Source organism: Psammomys obesus, unplaced genomic scaffold (assembly GCF_907164565.1).
Source record: "Psammomys obesus unplaced genomic scaffold, mPsaObe1.curated_primary_1811, whole genome shotgun sequence".
In the NCBI taxonomy this organism is placed as follows: domain Eukaryota; kingdom Metazoa; phylum Chordata; class Mammalia; order Rodentia; family Muridae; genus Psammomys; species Psammomys obesus.
In genome coordinates, this window is record NW_026596085.1 from 14,929,030 (window position 1) to 14,955,051 (window position 26,022).

Genomic DNA, 26,022 nt, shown 5'->3' on the forward strand with positions numbered 1-26,022 from the left:
TATCTATCTATCTATCTATCTATCTATCTATCTATCTATCTATCTATCTATCTATTTAGAAATGGGATATTTCTATTTAGCCCTTAAGGCCTGTACAGCCTTCTGCTCCTCCAGGCTTCTAGAGGCTTTGGGAACTTGTTTAGAGCAGGGCTGGGTGGCAGCTGTGGAGAATTATGGCTCTTAGTTACAGGTGTTCTCCCTTTAAAGACCCACACCTTCTACTGGAAGCCTATATAAGGGTATGGAAGAAGGTGGTGTCAATCTTTTCCAACTTTCTCTAGCTTGCTCTCACTTTGCCACCAAGTTCATCCTTTTATTAGCATTGAGCTTATTTCTTTAGGATTCTGGTATATACTGAAGACCATCAGAGACATCCAGCCTCGTGGAATGAACTAGTAGATTCTTGGACCTTTCATTCATAGGCAGCTATTTTTTGATTAGCTGAACCACAGCCTGTAAATCATTCTAACAAATCCTATAGATGGATGGATATTCATTCTATACATTTTCTTTCTCTAGAGAACCTTGAGTAATACAGGTTTTGGTACTGGAAGTGGTTCTAGAGAAACAGAAGTAAAAGGATGGATATTTTATTTTTTTTAAGTACCTCGAATAAGCTTTCCAGTTTGCCAGCACCTCTAGTTACTGAAGCCTCTCTTGGGAGCTTGGAGAGTACTAAAAATCCATAGTGTGAATTATTTTACAAACCTAAGGAGACAAATGCATTTGATTATCTGATAAACCCGTTTTGAGTGACAATAGATCTGGTGACTTGGTATACAAAACTTCATACAGTTTGTGGAACAATAAGGAAAATGATGATGTTCGTCTATTGTTCCTAACATCTCTGGATGAATTGACAAAGGAAAAGAATGAGCTCTGAGATAAAATTAACCCAGTTCTAGCATCTCAGGAAACGTTGAAAGATAACAATGAACTTAGTGATAAAATTGACTGGGTCCAGCTGTGCATTAACAGTCTAAAGATCTCTAAATGTTCCCTTGAAGAGGATCTTCTCTCCATCAGCCACAGAGCTCAAGTTGCAAAAAAATCAAACCAAAGTCTTTATTATAAGGTTAGCTGAATTACAGCAAAAATTCAAGTCCCAGCCTCAGAGGGTGTTGGCAGTTAAAGTAAGGGCATTAATTTGTAAAGAATGAAATTCTGTAGCTTGGGATGGCGCTGTATAGGAGGACCCTATTGAAGCTGAGAACTTTGATCCACTCTCTGTAGAAGCTATACAGCCACCCTTTGAAATGCTGTCTTTTCCACCTTTGACAGACAATATTAATGTCCTTTGGAGCCCACCAATAGTTGCCTCTAGACCTATAACCAGACTTAAGGCAAAACAGGCTCCTAGAGGGGAGGTAGAAAGTGTAGTCCATAAAGAACTGCACTACACTAATAAACAGCTTAATGATTTTGCTAATTTGTTCAAGCAGAAGTCTAATGTGGGAATGGATTTTAAAGATATGGGATAATGGTCAAAGGAACATAAAACTGCATTAGGCTAAGTTTATTGATATGGGCCCAATGAGTAGAAATTCTAGGTTTGATATGGAAGCTCGAATGGTTAAAAGTGGAAGGGGGTGAGGAGGTCAGAAGTCTATTTGAATGATAGGCTAAAATATTTTTTTCAGAAGATGGCTTACTAAAAAGGAGATAGAGGTACATGATATTCCTTGGCTTAGTGTTGATGAAGGGATTTTAAGGCTCAGGGAAATTGCAATGCCTAGAGTAGGTTCATTGCATAAAACCTAATTCTTGACAAAGGGAAGACTCAGAAGTCATACCCTTCACTAATCCTGTAAGATGCAGGATGGTGAGAGAGGCACCGGTACAGTTGAGGATCTTTGTTGATGCCCTTTTCCTTTTGCCAGACGGTAGGTTTTGAGTCTCTGCTGCTCAGTTGGATGGATTAAACACAGTGGGTTTAAGTGGACCCTGAAGTAGCAGGAGCCAGGTGACAGTACTGAATCACCAAAGACAATGTGATCGTAGATATTGTAATGGACAGCACAAAGTAACAATGGCCTGACTGGTAATGGTCAGCAGAGACAATGATAATTTTTTGGTGGCATGATTTTTTCCAAATGGGTAAAAGATATGAATATACCTTTGTGCATGTAAATTCTCATCAAAAGCTGACTTCAGCTGAGGAGTTCAATAATCAAGTAGATAGGATTACTGTGGAGAGTCAGCCTTTTTCCCCAGCCATTCCTGTCACTGTCCAGTGGGCCTATGAACAAAGTGGCCATGGTGGCAGAGATGGGAGTTTTGCATGGCTTCTACAACATAGGTTAACTCTTACGCAGATTGGCCTGGCTATGTCTCCTGCTGAGTGCCACATCTGCCAACAGCAGAGACCAACAGTGACCCCCAGATATAGTACCATTCCTCAGGGTAACCAGCCTATGACGTGGTAGCAGGTTTACTATATTGGATCTCTTCCTCTGCAGAAAGGACAACTTTGTTCTTACTGGAGTAGATATTTATTTTGGTTATGGATTTGCCTTCCTGTATATTCTGCTTCTGCCAAAACCACCAACTCTGGACTTACAGAATGCCTTATTCACTGACATGGTATTCCACAAAGTATTGCCTCTGACCAAGGAACTCATTTCACATCCAAGGAAATACAATAGTGGGCCCACTGTCATGTAATCTGCTGATTTTGCCATGTTTCCCGAAGCATCTGGCCTGATAGAAAGATGAAATGATCTTTTGAAGATACAGTTCCAGGACGAATTATGTGGCAGCAGCCTGGAGGGCTGGGGAAGGGTTCTCCAGAAGGCAGTATATGCTTTGAATCTGTCTAGTATATGGTATGGTTTCTCCAACAGCCAGAATCCACAGGTCCTGGCTATGACCTACTTAAATATATGTTTGTGATTATATATGGGATACTAATATGTTAAGTATAATTATGACCTGGTTATTGTTTTCATTTGAAAATTAATCATTACATAAGGAGATATGATGTTTGTCGATTTGACAGAGGGTGGACTTGTAATGGCTATTCTTGGTTGTCAACTTGACTACATCTTCCAAAAAGGGAGAGTGCACATGCGGTGGGTTTTTGCAGAATTTGAGGTGGAAAGACCCACTTCTAATCTGAATCTTTGAGGTGGGAAGACCCACCTCTAAACTAGGCCACATCTGCTGGGAGCCTATATAAAGATGGAAGAGGAAGCTCTGTTCTTTGCCCGCTTGCTCTCACTCTCACTGGCAAGTCCATTTCTTTACTGGGCATTAGAGCCTAGCTCTTATGGATTCTCCGGTATACTGAAGACCAGCTGAGATATCCAGCCTCATGGAACAACTACCAGATCCTTGGACCTTCCATTAATGTGTAGCCATTGTTTGATTAGCTGGACCACAACCTATAAGTCATTCTAATAATTTCTTTTCACTAGATATAGAGAGATTCATTCTGTAGGTTGTTATTCTAGAGAACCCAGACTTACATAAGATGGCCCAACAGTTAAGATACCTTTCTTTTATAGCAGAAGACCTACATTTGTTTCCCAGCACCCATGTTGAGCAGCTTACAACCATTTGTAACTCTAGCTCTGGGGATCTGCTGTCCACATCCAGCCTTCACAGGCACTGCACACATATGGAATGTACACACCCCCACACACTCACAGAGAGAGGTGAAGGAGAAAGAGAATTATGATAAAACACTTGGGCAAAGAATCCTGTTAGTGACTGAGACAACAGTCCTATGGTCAGGAAATAGGGAGACGTGCTCATGATAGTATACAAATGGAGGGGGTGGGGATCTAGCTGAGTGGTAGAGACTTGCCTAGCAAGTGAAGGCCCTGGGTTAGGTCCTCAGGCGTGGGGGGTTAAAGACAAAAACGTATACAAATTGAGATTGGCTTATTTTTATTAATAAATCTTTAACATTTCAACATATCGTCTTAGTGAAATGTAAGGAAAAGGACATTGATCCACTGCTTACAGACTTAAATAAAAACAGTAACTTTGAACAGTCAGTATCACTGTAATGGATGTCTTACATGAAATTAAAACACTAATACTAGAGAAACAATGGATGCCATTAAAGATATTTTAATAATTTTGGAACAGTCATACTCTGGAATAATATGCAGCCATTAAAAGGAAAGATTTTAAATTTCCAAAAGAAGCATGATTCAGAAAAGCACAATCCATGTGATTCCAACATTCCAACACAAATTCTCAGAAACTAATAAGTAGGGAGCCCTATGTACATTTATGTATTTTAAGGAATATACAGTGCTTCATTTACTTGTTAAATATTAAGATAAGTGAAGGCAGAAAAAAATGAAGAAGGCAAGCTCAAAGAAAATGCACTCCAAATGTGTCACATGAACCCACAGAGGCTTGTGATGTGCACTGAATAGACAGCCCTCATTTTTTACTTTCATGCCTGTCTTTTCTTGTTGTAAAGTTTCTTATTTTCTTTTGAGGAAGTTGTATGCTATCTTACTGCAAATGACAAATGTACTTATACTCCCAAAAACCATGTTTTTGCCTCAATGTGTCCATGTATGTAGTTCCCATAAAGGCCAGAAGAGGGCATTGGACTCTTTGGGAGTAGAGTAAAGTTATGAGTTAGTCTATGGTTACTGGAAATTGAACACCATGGTCCTCTGTAAGAGCATCCATTGCTCTTAATTCCAAGCAGTCCCTTAGCACCCTCCTCCCTTTTTATGTGTACTGGTGTTTTGCCTGAACATATGTCTGTGTAGCATATGAGTGTCTGATGCCTACAAATGCCAGAAGGGGGCACTGGATTCACTGGAACTGGAGTTACTAGATGATTATGAGCCAACCATGTGGATGCTGGGAAGTGAACTCATGTTTTCTACAAAAGTAGCCAGAGCTATTAATCACTGAGATATCTCTACATTCCCCATACCATGTCTTTTACTGGAAGATATGGTTGAATGGTTGTGTATATAATAGTGAGTCTTTATTATGATAGCACTGAATAGAAAAGCATCTTTCCACTGTAAAATGTTCTGACATTTCTCTATCTAGGAGTTAATGAAGACACTCCGCAAGGAAACAGATCTAAAACAAATACAAGCTTTAGTACAAGGAACCAATACACGACTCAAATATTCACAAAATGAACTAGAGATGGTTAAAAAGAAACACCTTGCTGCATTTTACCAGGTAATGTAAACTTGTTGAAAGTTTGATTGAAATTTAAATCAGAACAGAATTTTAAGAATATTTATATAACTATGTAACTGTAAATACCTTATCCTGTGTTTAAGATTATATTGCAGCTGGGCAGTGGCGGCTCATGCCTTTAATCCCAGCACTTGGGAGGCAGAGGCAGGGATCTCGTCTTAGTTTGAAGCGAGCCTGGTCTACAAAGTAAGTTCCTGAACAGCTAGGACTGTTACACAGAGAAACCCTATCAAAAACAACAACAACAACAAAGACTATATTACAGTCCTTGATGATTTTTATAGTATTTAATCATGTTATTTGACTATATCAGAGTCTGTTGTAGCTAAAGATTCATTTATTGTAAAATACATCTATTATGTTTTTAGCCTTACTGTATAAAAATAAAATAGGTATGTTATTAAGCAAAATTTTTTTCTTATTAGGAACAATCTCAGCTACAAAGTGAATTACTAAATATTGACTCTCAGTGTACTATGTTGAGTGAAGGAATCAACAAACAGCAACAAAAAATTGAAGAATTTCAAGATAAGATAGATAAGGTAATAAATATTGCCCTTGTTACTAAATGGCACATTGAATATAGTTCTAGACTAGAGTTAAGGCTTCTTGGCTGTGTACACATGACTATGGATGCAAGACAAGCTTGGGAAATCATTCTTAGGATGCTGTAATTTGCTCATGCTCAGAACAGAGCATAACATCAAAATAACCAGTACAAAGGATCGTTTCCCATGATTTTGATTATCCACTGGGATTAATGGTATTTTACTGTTGTATCAGTCATATCACATTCATGTCCAAAAATTTTTAACGTGACTTGATATTAAAATACTATTGTATTTGAGGCTAGATAATATTTTGTTGGATTGAGATTGTGCCAGTTTTTAATTTATTCCTAATTCTGTGTTCTAACCTTGAGTTGTTTACACTTTCCAAAATAAAAGATAGGGTTGTTTTGTTTTTGTTTTTTGTTTTTTTTATGTAGAATGTTGTATTTTGGCAGGACTAATGCCTACAGCTTTATATCAGACTGAATAATACCAAGCCAGCTCATAAGCTTTATTCATGTAGTTTTCTGAAAAAGAAGTTTGAAAACAAATGAGCATAGTTTATGGAGATAAAGGAAGAGAAAGCACGGGGCTGAATGCTGTAATTACCTCTTGGCCTACGTCAAGAAAAGCTAAGAATGAAAAATTATATTTGAGCACTGCTTGTGTATTTTTAAAAAGTGGTTACTAAATCAGTTGTTTTAAAATAATTTAAAAGGTAGAAGATGACATATTCCAAGACTTCTGCAAAGAAATTGGTGTGGAAAATATCCGTGAATTTGAAAACAAACATGTTAAACAGCAGCAAGAAAATGATCAAAAAAGGTATTTTTGTTTAAAAAATTGGTACACAATATTGGTATATATGTAAAGAAAAATATTCCCTAATTTAAAGGAATTATGCTGAGATAGGCTTTATTGCAGTTCAAGAAAAAATAGTAATAGAGGGCTTGTAGCACAGCAGTTGATCACACTTGTCTCACATACATAAGGCCCTGCTTGGGTTTTATATTCAGTGCAATCACTACAGTACTGTTTGTGTTTGATATTTAGTACTATTACTATAGAAGGTGAAGAAGCTAGTAAAACTTGAGTTTCTTACAAAGATATCTAACAGAAACTACAACAAAAAGGAAAGCCATATTAGTTCTTTTTATAAAGAGGTTGATTTCTCCCAACGTTAATCTATAGTTTAAACACTATTTATATGTGGACATGAAATTTTAAATAGGCTAATTCTAAAGTTCACATATGAAGTAAACAAGAAAAATGTGAAAGTCGTGAAAAGTGAGACTACGCTCCCATATTACACTCTCATTTTAGAGATACAAGTTTATATGTGAATGTCTATGTATGTTATAGGCACACATGTAAGACTTTCTGTAGAAGACAGAAGAGTGTTAGAACCCCTGGAAATGGAATTAAACAAAGTTGGAAGCCACCCCGTATGGGTGCTGGGAACCGAACTCAGCCGCCTTCTAAAAGGACAGCAATAGTTCTTAACTACTGTGCCATAGCTCTAGCCCTAGTTCCCAGATTTAAAAAAAAAAAAAAAAAAAAAAAAAAAAAAAAAAAAGCCTTGAGGTACTAGTTTATAAGTAGAGTTCAGAAATATGTCTACAAGGTTTGTATTTGATATTGAATGTCAGTGGACAACTTACATTTTACATTTTTTAAATAAATCACATTGAGATAGGTGTGATTTTAAAAAAAACTTAATCCCATTTTCATTCCTTAGACTTATTTATATTCAGTTTGAGTCAAAAACCTTAATGTAAAAAAATAATAGACAATGTCACAAGCAAATTTTAAAAATAATCCCTTGGGGCTGGAGAAATCACTCAAAGTTTAAGGGCACTGTACTGGTTGTTTCTGCTGAGGACCGCTGTTTAGTTTCCAGCCATGGTGTTAGAGGGCTCACAGCTGTCTGTAACTTCAGCTCCAGGGCATTCACGCCTTCCTCTGGCCCCTGTGAGCATCCATATGCATGTGTCATACACACAGACAATCACACATAAGTAAAAATTAAAAATTAAGTCAGGTAGTGGTGGCACAGGCCTTTAATTGCAGTACTCAGGAGGTAGAGGCAGGTGGATCTGTGAGTTCAAGGCCAGCCTGCTCTACACAGCTAGTTCCAGGACACCCAACGCTATACAGAGAAACCCTGTCTCAAACAAAAAAAATAAAAATAAAGGCTGGAGCTATAGTTCAGTGGTTAAGAGCCCAGGTATATGGTAGCTTATGTCTACCTCCTAGGAATGTTGTCTGTTGGCCTGCACAGACACTGCATGCTTTGTAGTGCACATACATGCATGTAAAACACCCATACATGTTAGGGTTTGTTTTTTGTTTGTTTTTTTTTTTTTTTCATTTAAAAACTTTAAGTAGAACCTTATTTGGGTATGGTGGGTGCTATCTAAAAAAAAAGAAAAAAGCTGAGGAGTGACTGGAGAATGATGACTCAGCAGTTAAAGCATTTGTTGCTCTTGAAGAAGACCTGGGGACCTGGGTTAGGTTCCCAGCATTTATATGGTGGCTCACAACAGTCTGTAACTCCAGTTCTAGGGAATATGATGGCCTCTTTTGACTTCTACAGGCACCGAAGACACACACACACATCATAAATAATAATTTTAAATGAAATACAATTAGTTTTTCTTAAACTTACCTTGTATATCCTGAAACTGGTTAAACTCATTAGTTCTTTTACCTTTTAATAAATTTTTTAGGATTTCTACATAGAGAGTCATATTTTCAGTAAATAAAAAGTTTTGTTTCTTCCTGACTAGTTGGTATTTTTTCTTATTTCTTTTTCTTACCTGTTCCACTAGCTTCATAATATTAAATATAAGTATTGTAAGTCTTAAGGGCAAAGCATTCAGACTTCTAGAGTAATGTATATAAACTTTAAGATACTTTTGTCAAATTGAAGAATTCTTCATGGAAATTCTCACTGTATGTGAGTGTTGATTTTTTTAAAAATATTTTCTCAGGTAACTATTTAGATCCTTGAACAATTAGAGTTTTTAAAGATATTAGTATGTTAAGTTTCAGTAATAAATTGTATTGATTTTCAAATGTCCCAACAGCCTTGCATACCTAAAATGAGCCCAATTTAGTCATGATGTACTATCTTTTTAAATATTTTTGGATTTGCTAAAAATACTGTTGGGAATTTTGTGTCTCTTTTAAGTGTAATAACCTATAGTTGTGTTGTTTAATTTAATATCATTGTAGTGTTTGGTATCAGGGTAATGTTAAACTTGAGCTATGCAGTCTCCTGTATAGAATTGGTTTCTTCCCACTTGACTACCCATCATTTTATGGAAAGATTTTTACTGCAAGTGTCTTTAATAAATACAGTTATTCATCATTTAGTCTATAGTACATTTCTTAGGCCAACTTTGGTTGTTTTTGTCTTTCCTGAACTTTCTGTATTTTATAAGTTGTCAAACCTATTGACATAAAGTTATTTTAAATATACTTTAAAGCTGGGTGTGGTAGTACATGCCTTTAACCCCAGCATTACTAGGGAGGCAGAGACAGGTGAATCTCTGAGTTAGAGGCCAGCCTGGTATGCTAAACTAGTTCCAGGACAGTTAGGACTACACAAAGAAACCGTGTCTCAAACAACGGGGAAAAGATGAAATAAAAAAAAAATCAAATATAATATGCACATCCTGAAGCAAACAGCCTGGTTTTTAATAGAATATCAGAAAATTTGGCAATGACAGTGCAATTTTAAGGATATTTTTAGGATATAGTAGTTTATGGTTATACTTAACAGTCACTTTCATAAAACATTCCTAATGAAATTACCTAGTATCTGGTATTTGCTTCAGATAATACAGAAACTGTGAATGGTACTGTATATGAAATAAGAGTCAACATGAATTGATAATTATTAACTGGGTAAGTTGTATAAGGTTTATTATAGCATTCATTCTACTTTTGTGTTTGAAATTTCCTATAAGAAAAAAGTAAAAGGGGCTGGAGAGATGGCTCTGTAGTTAAGAGCACTGACTGCTCCTGGAGAGGGTCCAGGTTTATTTCCAGCTCCCAAATCAGGTAGCTCACAATCACCTATAACTCCAGTTTCAAGGGATATGATGACCTGTAGCCTCAGTGGACATCTGCACAAGTGTGATACACATAAAAAAAAAAAAAGTTAAAAGAATCAGTGCACTTTTCTTACCACTTACAATGCTTCACTTTATTATACTAGATTAGAGTTTGAAAAACAAAAAACTCGGCTTAATATTCAGCTTGAATATAGTCGAAATCAGCTTAAGAAGAAACTGAATAAGATCGACATATTAAAAACGACTATCCAGAAAGGCAGAGAAGACATTGATAACCTAAAGAAGGTAATTTATTATGGGTGGCTGAAGTTCAAGTTTGTTGAAGTTATGCCTTCTTTCATTGAGTGGCAGGTTTTTGAGCACTTAATGGTGCCTCATTGGGATTGGAGCTACATATTCCAGAAATATTAAAGTAAAACTAACAGTACCGATGAGTTATTGGATCTTAATTGGGAATAAGACAGAGATGCTAGAGGTGACTCAAGCATGTAAATGATGGGAGAATTCTAGACTGGAACTACAAACTTAAGAATTATTGGTTTACTGGTGCACACCTGTTATCTCAGCACTCGAAGAGACAGAGACAGGCAGATCTCTGTGAGTTTGAGGCCAGCACGGTCTACAAAGTGAGTCCAGAACAGCCAAGGCTACAGGGAGAAACCCTGTCTTGAAACTCCCCCCACCAAAAAAAAAAAAAAGAATTACTGGTTGAGTTCTGCTTTGTTCTATTTTCATAGGCAATTTCACTGTGTATCCAGGCTTGTCTCAAACTCAGAATTCTGGTGAAGGCTCATAAGTTCCATGCATGGCAGGAGTTTGTAGGGTAAATTAAAACCGTATGACAAGGGCTAAGACTAAGGAAGATGGAGAGCATGGTCCAATGGAGAAACAGTTGGGATTCTAGAAAACTCAGAAATTTTAGGAGGAAAACCAAAAGAGGAGGCAGTACAGAAGCCCAGCACTGTGGGAAGGAGGAAGTGATAAAAACTGTTAGGATAGGCTAGCATGTTATAGTCTCATGAGCACTTCCACTGGACAAATGGAACACAAATCAGGTGGCAGCAGGTTAAAGAGTGGATTCAAAATGAACGACAAAGGCAGGGAATGATTACCAGCTTCCAAAATCTATAGAATAAAATATGGTCATAATTTGTGACAGCAGCATACGAGATGAGGGTGTTTCTCTTAGGGTGAGTAGGTGTTCTTATAGATAATGGCAAAACTTGTTTGTAGTAATATAAAACATATATTATGTGTATATACACAATTACTATATACATTATGTAATATATATGCATTATATATAATATATAGTTGTAAGTATATTATATATATATATATACACACGCACACAAATTCTCTCTATTCAGACTGAAGAAGAATGTCTGAAAATTGTGGATGAACTCATGCTGAAGCAAGAGCAAGTTAGGGAAATATTTGCCACTCAGAGTTCCAATATTGAGAAAATTCATACTCAAATTGAAGAGGAACGCAAGAAGTTTTTGGCTGTTGATAGGTAATTAATAATTCAGTTTGAAAGACCTGGCTAATAATAATTAAACTTATACTTCCAACTTGATATTTATTATCTAAACGTGTCTGAATGTTTACCCTTTGTTGCCTTTGATCTCATGTAACATCTTCAAAATGTTCTAATTTGGGGAAAACCATGATAGGTGATTAGTTGTTTATAGTAAAGCTTCTTTTGGTGGCTGAAACACAAACCCATGTGTAGTTCTTTACCCTTTACCCTAAATCTCTTTTGATAGTGCTATTTTCCTGTCATCCAGGGATCCCCTCTTGTCTATGTCTTTGCACTTACAGCATTATCTGGTACATAACAAGTTTATGTGCCATCGTGATGATGACAATGTCTTGAAACAGCTGATTTTTGTCAGAATGACATGTTTTCCTGTGATTGACCAGACCATGTACACTTTCCTTTGCTCAACCCTTGGCTTGTCATAATTTTCCTCACTAGAGACCTTCAGTGCTCTCAGATTCAACTCTTGTATTTAGTTTAAACAGAATCATTTCTGCTTCTCTTTACATTCTTGAAAAACATCCATCTTCTTTCAGCTTCCATTGTATCTTGATCTCTTCCTTCCTTCATTTTTTTTCCTTTTTGTCCTTTATCTGATCTTGTTTAAAGGTCCTTGTTTGCTTAGTGTTAACCCTCATACCCCACTTTCAGATAAGGCATTCCATGAGTGGTGGAAACCAGATTGTCAGGTATGCAGTAATTTATCTATTATCTGTCTGCTAAGACATTCTTCTAGTTTAAGCTTCTAAAATATACAGCCTATCTGAAGAGGAAATGCAGGTTGAAAATGCAGATTTAACAAAGTATTTGGGGATAGATATGGTGCCACACACCTGTAATCTCAGCACTGAGAAGGTGGAAGCAGTAGAGTCTAAAGTTTGAGGTCAACTAGGGTTATATAGCAAAACCTTGTCTCAAAAAATTAAGTAATTGAAGGAAAGCAGTATCTTTGCTAACTCTGATTAAAGAAATGTCTATGTCTATGAAAAATGTTCCCTTGTATCAAATGCATACATTAACCATTGATGGTCTTTCTCAGGACTGATAATGTGTAAATCAGGGACTTCCGCTTGGATCTCTCATAGGAAAGTAACTTTTTCATGAAAGTTTATAATATAACATGTTCTTTGGTATGATTACCAAATGAATAAAGTCACTTTTTTATATATGTATTTACAGGGAAGTGGGAAAATTACAGAAGGAAGTTGTAATCGTTCAGGGTTCTTTGGAGCAGAAGCTACTAGAGAAGCATAACTTGCTGCTGGATTGCAAAGTTCAAAACATTGAGATAAGCCTTGTGCTGGGGTCATTGGAGGATATCATTGAAGTGGAGGTATCTAGCCAATAATATAATATGTGCAGTTATGCAGACCTAGCTGATGTCTTTCACTGCTTTTTTAGCTTCTAGGAAAGGAAAAGGGAAAAATGTTTGTGTCAAGGTATTTTAAGACATATTAAAATGTTAAACTGAATTAATATTGAATCATTACCTGAAAAGAAAAGTAAGGTTTCTAAGTTGGTCACAGTGATATAAACCTGTATAGGCCTAGTACTTGAGGGATTGGAAGGTTGAGAGGAAGGTCAAGAGTTCAAAAAAAAAAAGAGCTTAATATATATATGAAAACTCTAGGGAATGTCAATCTCAGGATCTTGCACTTTTTGTATGTTGTAACCTTCTGAAGTGATGTCAGGTTCTTACTTAACAGGGTTTGCTGCCCTCTGGAGAAATACTTTAACAGAACCTCATCTTCTGAGGTCAGCAGGGCTTAACTGACATGGTATTAGCAGTCCTCTACTTCAAGCCTCTTACTGTCCTGTCCCACCTATGGGAGGAAAGTTTACTGAGAAGCTTGTGAAACTCACAGTCCAAGGACAGAAACTTGCTAAATATTGGCACCTAGTCGCTGGACTATAGGTGTTTCTCAGTTCCTACACCTCACTACCACAGCACTGAGGGGCTATTTACCGTAGCTCCTTTTGTTGCACATCTGACTACCAGGAAATGTATCAGAACCAACATCAGACTTAAACTAAGAAATGGGTGGGGATGTTGGTATTTTCAGGATAGAAATTTAAGACAAATATAATTATTAATAAGCTAAGAACTCTACTGGATAGTCAGGAAAAGAGAATGAGAATTTTAACCAGAACTAAAAAGAAACACTAACAGAAATAAATACTTTAGATGGGCTTACTAACAGATTGAACAAAGTTAAAGCACTCTGAGCTTAAAGCTAGCTTTATAAGGGGCTGGTGAGATGGCTCAGTGGTTAAGAGCACTGGCTGCTCTTCCAGAGGTCCTGAGTTCAACTCCCAGGAACCACATGGTGACTCATAAATTTGTAATGGAATCTGATTCCCTCTTCTGGTGTGCGTGAAAACAGAGCACTCATGTACGTAAAATAAATAAAATCTAAACCCTCCTCAAAAAAGAAGACAAAGAGGAAAAAAAAGAAGAAAGAAAATTTCCAGGTACCCTGAAAAAAAATTGCAAAAGGTATAAAGTATATGTACTAAGAAAGAAGAAATGAATAACAGAATAGGTTATTCCCAAGAGAAATACTTTAAGACCATCAGATAGAAAATGTGAATGAAACAAACAAAAAACCAGAAGCATACCATAACAAAAAGGATCAAACAGCGTGCAGTTCCTGCCATGACTCCATGATGGAGAATGGGGAATAGAAGCAACTCTGGTGAAAAGAAACTGGCAGTCTTACCCTAGGACAAACCCACAAGTCTTGAAAATTTAGACTCTTATTGGGGATTTTGGTGAGATATTGACTCCTCTAGCATGCTGGGATAACAAAAGAAAGTAAGTCTATTTTGTCACTTCACATGTCTCAAAGGATTTTGGCCCAGTGCCATCTTGAGAAGGAACTTAATGTTTAAGACTGAGCTACTTTGGGGGCCTGAAAACAAGAACAGAAGTAAAGGAGTCTGGAGGCAACATCCCACAGCCTCCACAGTGGGAGACAGCCAAGGAAGCATTTTGGAATGGAGGACTACATGCTAACACACCAGAAAGTTCGGGTGGTAAGAGCTTTAACTCAAGGCAATGAAAAGTACAGTGGAGGACTGGAGAGAAGGCTCAGCAGTAAAGAGCACTTGCTACTCTTAAAGAGAAGTTCAATTCTCATCTGTAACTCCAGTTCTAGGGGTACATTGCTTTCTTCTAACATGGTACACATACATACATGTAGTCAAAACATTTACACGGAAAATAAAATGAATAAATCTGTCCTAGTCATTGTTCTGTTGCTGTGAAGAGACACTATGATCACTACAACTCTTATTGAAGGAAAACATTTAATGGAGGCTGGCTTACAGTTTTAGAGGTTTAATCTATTGTCACCATAGCACAAAACATGGCAGGATGCAGGCAGACATGGTGCTGTAGAAGTAGCTGAGAGTTCTACATCCAGATCCACAGGCAGCAGGAAGAGAGAAACTCTAGACCTAGAATGGGCTTTTTGAAACCTCAGAGCCTACCCCCAGTGACACACTTCCTTCCAACAAAGCCACACCTACCCCAACAAGGCCTCACCACCTAATCCTTTCAAATCGTGCCATTCCCTGTTGACTCAAGTATTCAACTCTATGACCCAGTGGGAGCTATTCTCATGCAAACAATCACAAAATCTAATTTTAAAAGGAAAAAAGTACAGTGATTGATAGACCTGCTTTTGATGGCAAGAAGCTGAGTCCACCACATGAGAATAACAAGTCTGAGAGCTCCAAGCCTGAGGTTAGTGGATGCCTTGCCGTCGGAGCTGCCTCTTCCATGAGGTTTACTAGTAATAGGACTGAGAATTCTAAAGGTCCAGTGAAATAACTCATGTCCGCAGCCTTACTCTCAACAAAGTGTTTAACACTCACCAGGTTTTGAAAAGAAAGTGATTCAAAGTCAGGAAAAAGCCACTTTTTCTTCTTTATATATAGATCTTTTCTGGCCTATAATGTATATATGTACATATGCACACATATGTAACCAGTGAAAGTGTATTACTACAGTATAACATTTAGAAACGAGACCCAAGAGCAGGGTGTGGTATAGCAGACACCTTTAGTCCCAGCACTCAGGAGACAAAAAGGCAGGGGGAATCACTGAGTTTGTGATCACCTTGGTCTACATAGTGAGTTCCAGCCAGCCCAGAGTTACATAGTGAAAGCCTGTCTCAAGAAAGAAAAATAGTGAAGCCAGGCCCAGTGACGCATGCCTGTAATCCCAGCACTAAGCAGAGGCAGATGGATCTCTGGTCTACAAAGTGAGTCCAGGACAGCCATGGCTACACAGAAAAACCCTGTCTTGAAAACACACATACACATAAAAAAAAAAAAAAGGAAAAAAACTGAGAAAAAAGGAAACAAAGAAAGGGTGGTGTCTACCTCTCTAGTTGGAGGCGTGAACCTGGGAAGGTGAGACTTAAGAATGAGATAGATTACAGTCTGCAGTAGCCAACTCTATTCAGAGCGTCAGAGAGTTTATACTCTGAAGGTTAAGAAGAGTCACCTCAGTAAAGTGTACAATCAAAAGGACAAGTCACATGTGGCAAAAGATGGTTTTCCATATAAGGATGTGAATAACAACAGCTGAAATAAACTCCTATCAATACATCTGGGAGGAGCATGAAAACACATTCCAATCTATTCTGAAGAAACTGAGGTCACAAGACCCTTATTTTCTTGGAATTTTCTCACAAGCACTCAATTCTCACACAACTCCATTCTTGGACTGTTCCAGTAGGGTAATATTATGTGATAAGAAAGAGTAGAATGCAGGCAAAAGGACAAATGAGAAAGGATATTTAGCTAATTGTTTTCCTAGTTTCAACTCATTTTTTTTTCTTTTTTGTGGTGGATAAGTGTATAAAAATGCAATTGATAATGAAACTCGTGTGGATGTCTTTAATTGCCGCACTTGGGAGGCAAAGGCAGTCAGATCTCTGAGTTCAAGGCCACCCTGATCTACAGAGCAAGTTCCAAGATAGCTAGAGACACATGAAGAAACTCTGTCTCAAACACCCCCAACCCTGGGAAAAAAAATTCTAAGCAAATCTCCGTGGATCCAGAATGGCCATTCAAACTACAGAAGTTCACCAAGATATACAGTGTTTGAGTCTGGCAAGTATTTGAGTGGCTACCTTAATCTAGTTGTGTGAGTCTATAAGTATTACAATAAAGTTAGTTAATAGTTAAAATTGCTTGCCAATTATTTCCAATAGAAAAAAACTATAACATGTCTGAATGGTGATGATGGTTTTCCTATATTTGGGCAGTTATTATTAAATGAATAAATAATACCAGTAAAAACAGAATGATGCAGAAGGAGCTGAGATTAAAAACTAAAAACACAGAAAAATCTATTCAGTGAAACTTTTATACATATCAATAATAAACTTGCTAAGAAGGAAAAATGTATTCACAATAGCTTCAAAAAATAAAATGCATAGGAATAAACCTAACCAAAAGGTGGGAAACTTTTACAATGAAAACTTTAAAATTCTGAAGAAATTGAAAAACATAGTTGAGGATATGACCTCTCATACTCAAAGGTCAACAGAATATTTTGGATACAACCATCATACTGAAAGCAGTACATATTCTGTGCAATTCCTATAAAAATGCCAGTGACATTCCTCATAGAACTAGAAAAAAAATACTAAAATTCATATGGAAGCACAAAAAACTCTGAACAGCAAAAACATAGTGAGCAGAAAAGGCAGTGCTAGGAGTATCACCATACCTGATCTCAGATTACATGACAGAACCATAATAAAACAGTATGGTACCAACATGGAAAAGACACACAAACCAATGGAATAAAACAGAGGATCCAGAAGAAAGTATATATTGGTTTTCATATACTTTAATGTACACTTTTAGCAGCCTGATTTTCATTAAAAAGCTAAAGTCACATACTGGAAAAAAGACATATTCAGCAAAGGGCACTGGGAAAATTATATGTCACATGTAGAAGAATGAAACACCTTTTCTATTGCTATATGAAAATAAATTCAAAATATATCAAATAATTTAATGTGACACTTGAAACTGCTAGGGGAAACAAGCCTCTAAAAGATACGGTAGAGGCAAGTAATTAATGAAAAAGATTCCAACAACTCAAGAATTAACAGCAGGAATTGACAGATCAAAATTGCTACCATCAGGAAAACACATGGCAACAACTGATGAGGATGGGGGGAAAAAAGAATCACTTTATACAACGCTAGTGGAAATGTGAAAATAGTGTACCCACGGTGAAAATCTGTATATATGTTCCTCAAAAATGTTTTTTTTAATCCCTACCATATGATTAAGATCTACACTATTCTTTATATGCCCCAAGGAATCTGCATACCAAAAATACACTTGCACATTTATGTTTATTGTAGTACTGCTTACAATAGCCAACACATGGAGCTAGCCTAGATTGCAATTAACAGATGAATGGTTAAAAAAATGTATATGCACAAATGTAAAGAATGACATCATTTGAAGGAAAGTAGAACTTGAGATCATGACATTAAGCAAAATAAGCCAAACTTAGACAAACATCAGGCCTTACATGCAATGGAGTCCCATTCTTGAGATGTATAGCCTCGGCAATGCATTTAGTATTTAGCTTTAACTTTCATTTGAGCTGTTTTAACACATATTATTTAAAGTATAAACTTACTGCTAAGAAACCGAAGGGATAAATAAGTCTTTTTCCATTTTAAGTTTCAGTTTTCATCAACCAAACACCAGTTGTTCTACACCAACAGCTAAGTAATAGCTGAATAAACAGTAATTTGCTTTTTTTTTTTTTTGAAAAAAAAATGTATATTAGATATTGATCCATTCTAACATGAAAAAAGGAGAAAACATAGTATTGTGTGTTGATGGTGGGTCTCAGAGACTTAGAAAGCTTGAGAGAAGACATCTAAACAGCTGAGGTGAGAATTAAGCAGACATCCAGGGTGGGCTGCACTGAAAAAGGGAAGTATGTCAGTCTCGAGAGTAGCTTCCACCTGCTTCGTCAGTGTTTGCAGCCAAGTGAGCACAGGAAGCAGGTGCATGATTATGTCAAGAATGGCTGAAGCCAGCATTTTTGTGGTTGTGTAGCTTCTATAAGGGTTACAACTTTTGATCTGAATGACTCAAGTGGCTGGAGTAGAGGTTACTATTCAGGTAAGAATGTCTGTTTTTCAGTTAACTGAAACAGAAAGTACCCAGGCAACAGCTGATATTTATGAAAAAGAAGCATCCATCCAAATAGACTACAGCCCTCTAAGGGAGGATTTGAAGGTAAAGATTTTTTTGTAATTAACAGTAACATTGGCTATTAAAATACTATGAGTCATTTTTACATGGTTAGGTTTAAGATATGTGGGGTGGGTTGGCTGATGCGTTTATTTTTTGTCATTGTTTTTATTTTGTGGTGGGACAGAGACATCAAAGGGAAAAAAAAGAAAGGGTGATTGCAAATACTTACAATCCCAGCACTTGGGAGGTAAAGTCAGGAAGATCAAAAAATGACTGTCAGTTTGTGCACCATGAAACCCAGTCTCCAAAAATCAAAATAGGGGATACAGAGATGATTCAGTCGGTAAAGTGCTTGCCAAGCAAACATAATAACCTGGGTTTGGTTCCCCAGCATTCACAGAAAAGGCTTGGTGCAGCAGTTTTAAGTTTGTAGTCCCAGAGAAGCAAAGACAAGCAGCTCCCTGAGGTTTACTGGCCAGCTAGCTACCAATCAGTGAGCTCCAGGTCCAGTGACAGATCCTATCCCAAAAGATAGGGAAGCGGGCTGGAGAGATGGCTCATGGGTAAGAATACTGGCTGTTCTACCAGGTTTTTTCCCTTTACCCACATGACAACTAACAAGTATCTGTAATTCCAGTTCCAAAAGATCCAATGCCTTCTGACCTCCGTGGGCACTGCACAGACACACCAACAGAAACACTTGTAAAATAAAAAAATAACTTTTTAATTAAGTAAAAATAAGGTGGAGAGAAACTGAAGAAGACAGCCAGTTAGCCTCTGGCCTCAACACATACATATCCATACACACAAATATGTGTGTACACCACCAAACATCTGTATTAACAGTGCTTCCCACACCTGAGAACCAGCTGGAAATGATGAGTTCAGTTCTGGTCTGGCACTGCCTGACTGGGATGGCATCAGATTCTGTAAGTTCAGGGCACAGACTGCCTGCATTCAGATGCCAGTCATTCAAGGGTGCCTTAGCCCTCAATTATGGTAATTACAGAATTCATGGTAATAATTTATTCTATATTTACCAATTTATTATTGGATGAAAAAAAGAAAAGGAAAGAACATGATGCTCCTAAGTATGATGGAGGAGAAGGTTTATTGTAGGTAGGAAGGAGAGCATAGGTAGAGGTAGGGACATGTGGGAGAGTCCAGAGTGTACATGACCAGACTGAGCTGTGCCTTGGGAGGAGGAGAGAGAAAGGGGAACCAGATGCAGCAGCAAGAAGGCCCAAAGAAAGTGAGTATCCAAAAGGTTGGATTATATAGGGAAGAGTAGCCCAGACCCCTGGCCTGGAGAGTTCACTGTAGGGGTTGGGTATACCAGCCAGGATGGTCCTGTATAAGGTAGGGGCTGAGAGATGCAGGGAGACCCCTGAGGAGCCACATTGATATGTTAAATAGGTACCTCAGCCATTTGTCCCAGGTTTGAAAGCTAATAGTTATGAAAGATATAACATGGGAAGAGCCAAGTAGAAGTGATGCATCAGGCAGGGATGGAGGAAGTACAGAGCTCCAGTGAATTCTGCCTCCAGTAGGTGTGTTGCCCTGCTAGCCTGTCCATGTGTCCATCAACCCTGATGTCCCCCTCTGAACATAACTGATTCAACTGGCAAGTTTTATGATTAAACTGAATCCCTAGTTTCAGTTCATTCCCAGAGAGGACATGCTAAATTTACAAGCTTCTAACCTCATTTGGTATACTTAGCAATCAGTTTTTATCCTACAAAAGTCAGTTTATTAGCATTAACTCATTACAGTGGAAAGGAGCTCCTTTTATCTTTCTCAGGAAATGCCAAGGGTATTAATTTTAAGACTGGAGCTAGAATGAATGTCAGATACCTATTACAAAATAGCAGGAAAAATGAGTGTCTGGCCATATAATGTTTATTATTAGCTCTAAGATTATCACAGTGGTATTATCCAACCCATAATCACAAATAATAAGACACACACCTATTAGATTTAATAATTGCCTTATTTACCTTGGGCCGGGCAGATACTTCACCAGTGCTGTCTCACCATCCACCTCCCTGCCCCCGTCCAATGCCATTCTCCTTAACCATCCTCATCTGAGCTATCGTTCATCCATAGTCTTAGAAATACTTGCCTTTATTATTTATTTGGGCCTTTCCATGCCATTATTGTAGTCCTTCCTCCAGATCCAAGTGATTCCTTCTCCATGCTAACCCATCATAGTGTTCACCTTCCTTCTCTCTTCTCACTTATCTGTTTCCCATGATTCTTCTGTCCTCAAAGGCCAGGAACCTTAGTCACAGCTACCCCATTCTGCCCTGCCCAGGTATAGGCCTTTAATCAACCAATCAGGTAAAATGCCTTAGGTAGGTTTACAAAATAAGGATAGGTGTAACTAGATCTTGAGGGCCAATAATTAGCATCAAAATAAAGCAGCAGAATGACCCCAACACCTTTTTTAATGAGACAATCATGCTCTAGGCCAGCTGACCTTAAACTCATATGACACAGAGACTGCTTTACCATCTGGGCTACCTACCCATTGCCAGCATCTTCAGAGAAGGAAACCTGCCTTTCGGGGTAGAACTTTCCTAAAATTGAAGTTGTTCCTAGAAAGCCTAAGCCATTTTCCTCTGGTTACAGCGTGATCTAAACAAGGTCACATTTCATTCCTGGGCCAGTAGCTTAGGTGAAGTTATCCTTCTGAGTCCCTCAACACAGCCCCACAGGTAAGAATGGCTCATTTTCTAAAGCATAGACTATGTTGAAAAGCGAGAATGATGCTGAGTAGCAAAGTCCGTATCTTTAAACATCATGTGTTATGTACTTGAGAGACTTACTGGATTCGTTGATTAGATCTATGTGGCTTTGTCTTCCATGCAGTTCACTTATTGCTTTCTCATTTTGCATTAGGTTCTTTTTTACTTATCCAATATTTTGTATTGATTGTTTTCTGAAGTATTTGGGTTTATTTTGTTATTTTTTGAGACATGGTCTTGTGTAGCCCAGGCTGGCCTCAAACTTACTGTGTAGTTGAGGATGACCTTGAACTTCTGATATATTTTATTCCACTTCCATGTAATGAGTTTAGAGGCATGTCCCATTTTACCCAGTGTATGAAATGCTAGGAACGGAACCCTTGGCATATGCACTAGGCAAGTACTCTACTACCCTAGCTTCATCCCCAGTAGATGTTTTCTTTAGTTTTCATTTGCCTACTTTGTTAGATTTTTTTTAAAGACAGCTGTATAGAGACAGAACACAGAGGTTTGGTCTGACCTTAAGTGGCACCACGTTTATTCATGGTTAGGGGGCACTTTTGTTGCCTATGTGTGTAGATGGCCAAAATGCCTACAGAAGATTGGATGCAGCCCCTTATAGGGGTAGACATGACTTCTGTAGCCTTGAAGAGAAGCTGGGAAGTGTAGTCTTTCAGTAGGAAACTATTGTTGCTAACTCTGAAAGGATATTTTAAAATGAGGAGTAGGAATTTTATAGCTGTTTTCTGCTAAGAAGGGTCTTTGTCAGAGGAGGTAGTACTGGTTCCATTGGAGAGAGGGTCCTCTGATCATATAACAGGGGAGAGTCTTAACTAGATCCACTAAGATAGATAAGGTGATTGCCATCTTATATTCCTGAAGAAGTTGAAAAACAATTAGAGGTCTGTAAGCAGATGAGTTGGTTGCAGAGTAGAATTGAAAGATCTCCTAAGAAGGTTGAAGGATAGAGAAGAACAGAGGCAGCAGAGGCAGAGTGGGACAGTGAGAGAGAGTATTGATTCAGGGTGACAGTGACTAGTACCCTAGCCAGGACTGTTGCACCAAAACAAGCTAGCAGAAGTAGCAACAAGTTTCAAAGCATCAAAGAAAGGGAACAGAAGAAAAGAGAGGACTGATGTAAAAAACAGTATGTGGCCTTAAAGGGGATGAAGGCTCCTTTTAGCCAGAGTTTCTCCACAGCATCCAAAAGGATTTTTGGCAGATGTGTCAGGAACAACTGGAGTTATTGTAGAGTGAGAGGTATCAAGAGAACTTATATGAAACATTTTGTTTGGGAATAGGGTGAATTTCAGTAAGACATTTAAAAGTGAAGGTAAAAACATAGGTATGAGGATAATGGAAAAAAAGCGATCAAGGGAAGGAAACAGTGGGAGAGAATCAAAAGTAATTTTTGTTTGGCCCCTGTGTCTTTAGGCCCCACTTCAAATCAGTTAGGATTTGCTGGCATGAAAGCAGCATTATTTGAGGAGGGCATAAATCCTATCCTTAGCAGTAGCGAGATCTAGTCCTTTTTGATTTTGAAGTACTGCAGCAGTCAAGGACTTAAGCTAGTATTGAAGAGGAACATGTCAGGCTGCTCTAAGCTGATAAGACAGAGAGGTTAATTGATGCAAAGAAGGCTTCTGTCCAGCTGTTTTAGTTCTGAGTCCCAAAAACAATGTCCAAAGTAGCAAGAAGAGGGTGACAAGAGTTCAACCAAGGGGCCATGGTAAAACTTAACTGTTGGCAAAGATCTAGTACGTAAGTTAGGAGATAATAACTACAGCTTTGTGGGGAGCTTTAAAGAGACAAAGTTAATCAGGAAATTTTACATCAGCATTACCATGAGTCAGTATAACATAAGGTTAAATGTAATTGTACAACTAGTTGAACCATTTCCACAGAAGGATAAGGTAAAGCATTAGCTGTTTGTTGCATCAGATTTCTGCTTAAGAAATCAGTCATATGAAGCTTTGTAGAAGAAGTCAGTTAAAGGCACCAATCCACAGAATGGATATGAATAGAAAGTGTCTACGTGATAGTCCTTGCCTTTATATATGATAAACTTTGTATACTCTCTTAAATATTAACAGTACCAGCTATTATTTAATGAACAAAAAACAGTATCTCGGGTAAAACAAAATTCCTGTTTAGAAACAATTTGATAAAGTAAAATTGGGACTGTAACCTTAAATGTCCATATCTAGTATTTGAAAACATGACAACATATTTTTGTTAACATCATATTGTTATGCCTATATTCCAGGATTATACAGTAAATATTTTATATTGTTATGCTATGTAAAAGGACATTTTAATTCTAAGTTGCATTCCCCCAAATGAAATTAATTTTAATTTTAAATGAAAAGGGTGTATTCCCAGATACAGTGACTGCCTTGTCTAGAGTAAATGATTCATTTTAAAGTTAAATTAACCCTATAACTAAACCTTGTAAAATTTTTATAATATTTTCATTCCATATAGTCAGCCAACAGATGGAAAATTTAAGTGGCCAGTTATATCAAATATGTAGTAAATAATTTACCTGTAATATGGACTGAACTAACAAAGAAGGCCAACTCTTTACTCATTTTGTTGATGGACAGATCTGTAGGTCAACACATACTGAGAGCACTAAGCACATTTCTTAATATCGTTTTATTTAAAAATAGATTGATTGTTTAGAGGCATAATTTGGTTATGCAAAATAACCAAATTAAATGAACTTATGGCTTTTGGTATTTCTAAGAAAATATCCACAGCATCACTGCCAAAGCCTTGGTATACTCCTCATAAAGCTTCAAGGTAAGAGTGCAGGCACTAGTCCTGGAGCTCCATCTAGGTGGAGACTAGATTCTCAAAGCACCACAGGTTAGTCCACGTTGGAAAGAATCTCCTTCATCTAAGTCAAGAGTTTATGGATTAAGGGACATCACTTAATAGAATCATTTGTTGACTCTACAGATACAAAAACCAACTGCCAAAGAAACTGATTGGATACATTGACTAGCTTTTCAAAGCTGTGGGTTTGATGACAGAGTATTTTGGAGCCTCCTTTAGGCTGGGCTCATGGGTGGTCAGGGTATAGACCCTGAAATTAACTTTTGCTAAGAGGAAGAATTAAATGCCAAGATAAAGGGGATGGCCAGTTGAACTAGAATGCAGGCCCCATACCAGTCAGGTGGTAGGTAGGCTTAGGTATAAGGTTTCCCTGTTCACAGCATCCCCAAATGCCATTTGGGAGACATTGAAGGTAATTGCTATTTGCCTCTCTGCTGTTTGAGACATTTAGGATGTGGGTGCAGACTGAGATCCTCCATTGGACAAGAAAAATCCACATCCCTGTCATATGAGACATGCAGAATAATTGATCCCTAGATAAGGAGGGGTTTTGTTGGTTGGTTGGTTGGTTGGTTGGTTGGTTGGTTTGGTTTGGTTTTGGTCAGGCTTACCTGATCAGAGCTGATCAGACCAGAGGCAGAAGCAGCAGACTTCTGGCAGGTCTTAATTCCTATGCATCTTTGTCCTGTAAGGAGGCTGGCAATGCATTTTACTCCGGTGGGATGGTGTTCCATTCAAAGGAAATTGTGCCCCATCTAAAGGAACAGCTTGAGACTGGGGATTTCCTGCCATACAAGCGTATTGTAAATTTAACCCATTTTACTCAAGAATTCAAACTTTCATGGCCAATTTTTTATGTACCTGATTTTGAATATTATTTTACATTAAACAAACTAAGATTACTTTAAACTTGTTTTGCTTTCTTGCTTTATGCAAGAGAAGCTGGGAATTATAGTCTTTTAGTTTATTCAGTTTTCAGATAATCTTTTTCTCAATGAGTAACTATTACCTTTATTATGTATTAATTGCTCCCTTTCAGAGTCAAGAAAGTTTTCCTGGAAAAACAGAACTACACTTTGCCCCTCCCTTCCTTATTCATTGGCTTTAAAGTTAAGCATTACACCTTCTAGGTCATATGGGTTCCTTTTCTCTGCCCTGTAGTTCCTTTGCTCATCTTGTGAGGAGGCTTTTCCATTCCCATGTAAATGTCGGTTAGTATTTGACTTCTCTGTGAATGCTTTTTTTAATTTTTATTTTTATAGGCATAAGGGTGTTCTGCCTACATGTATGTTTGTATACTACATGGATGCTTAGTGTCCTCAGAGGCCAGGAGAAGGATTCAGATTCTCTGGAACTTGAGTTACAGATTGTTGTGAACTGCCAGGTAGATACTAGAAATCAAATTCAGGTCCTCTGAAGAGCAGTCAGTGCTCTTAACCACTGAGCTATCTCTTCAGTCCCTCTGTGAGCTCTTTTAAGGCAAAGACTATTTTTCATGATTGAAGGTCCAATGTCTAACCCATAACAGTTGAACAATATTATTTTTAATGGACAAAGAAACAGATGATAGGTGAATTTTTACATTTTGGGCATGATCATAGTCTGAGGAGGTAAAGAATGTTCCCAAAGCAGCATGATACAGTGTTAGAGCCATGAAAAGCACAGCTGGGTAGGAAAGCTACAGACGCTGCCTGTATGATTATAGTACTAAACACAGAATGGCTTCCAAGGGAAACAAGGAGATGCAGGGGCTGTAAGTCGAGTCAGAGAGTAGTGTCCTTTCCAGGTGTGGTGGCACATACTTGTAATCTCTGCATTTG

The 26,022-nt window shown here is 37.8% G+C and overlaps 1 protein-coding gene across 1 annotated transcript in view; it reads left to right on the top strand.

The window, feature by feature from the left end:
• The window catches only part of Smc1b (structural maintenance of chromosomes 1B), a 60,767-nt gene that overhangs the window by 28,231 nt on the left and 6,514 nt on the right, over nt 1-26,022 (top strand). Inside the window, exons 13-19 of the mRNA XM_055627206.1 lie at nt 5,032-5,169; nt 5,616-5,732; nt 6,460-6,566; nt 9,967-10,108; nt 11,194-11,339; nt 12,546-12,699; nt 18,561-18,656. Of these exons, the coding sequence (XP_055483181.1) occupies nt 5,032-5,169; nt 5,616-5,732; nt 6,460-6,566; nt 9,967-10,108; nt 11,194-11,339; nt 12,546-12,699; nt 18,561-18,656 (900 nt within the window). The remainder of the gene's footprint in view (nt 1-5,031; nt 5,170-5,615; nt 5,733-6,459; nt 6,567-9,966; nt 10,109-11,193; nt 11,340-12,545; nt 12,700-18,560; nt 18,657-26,022) is intronic.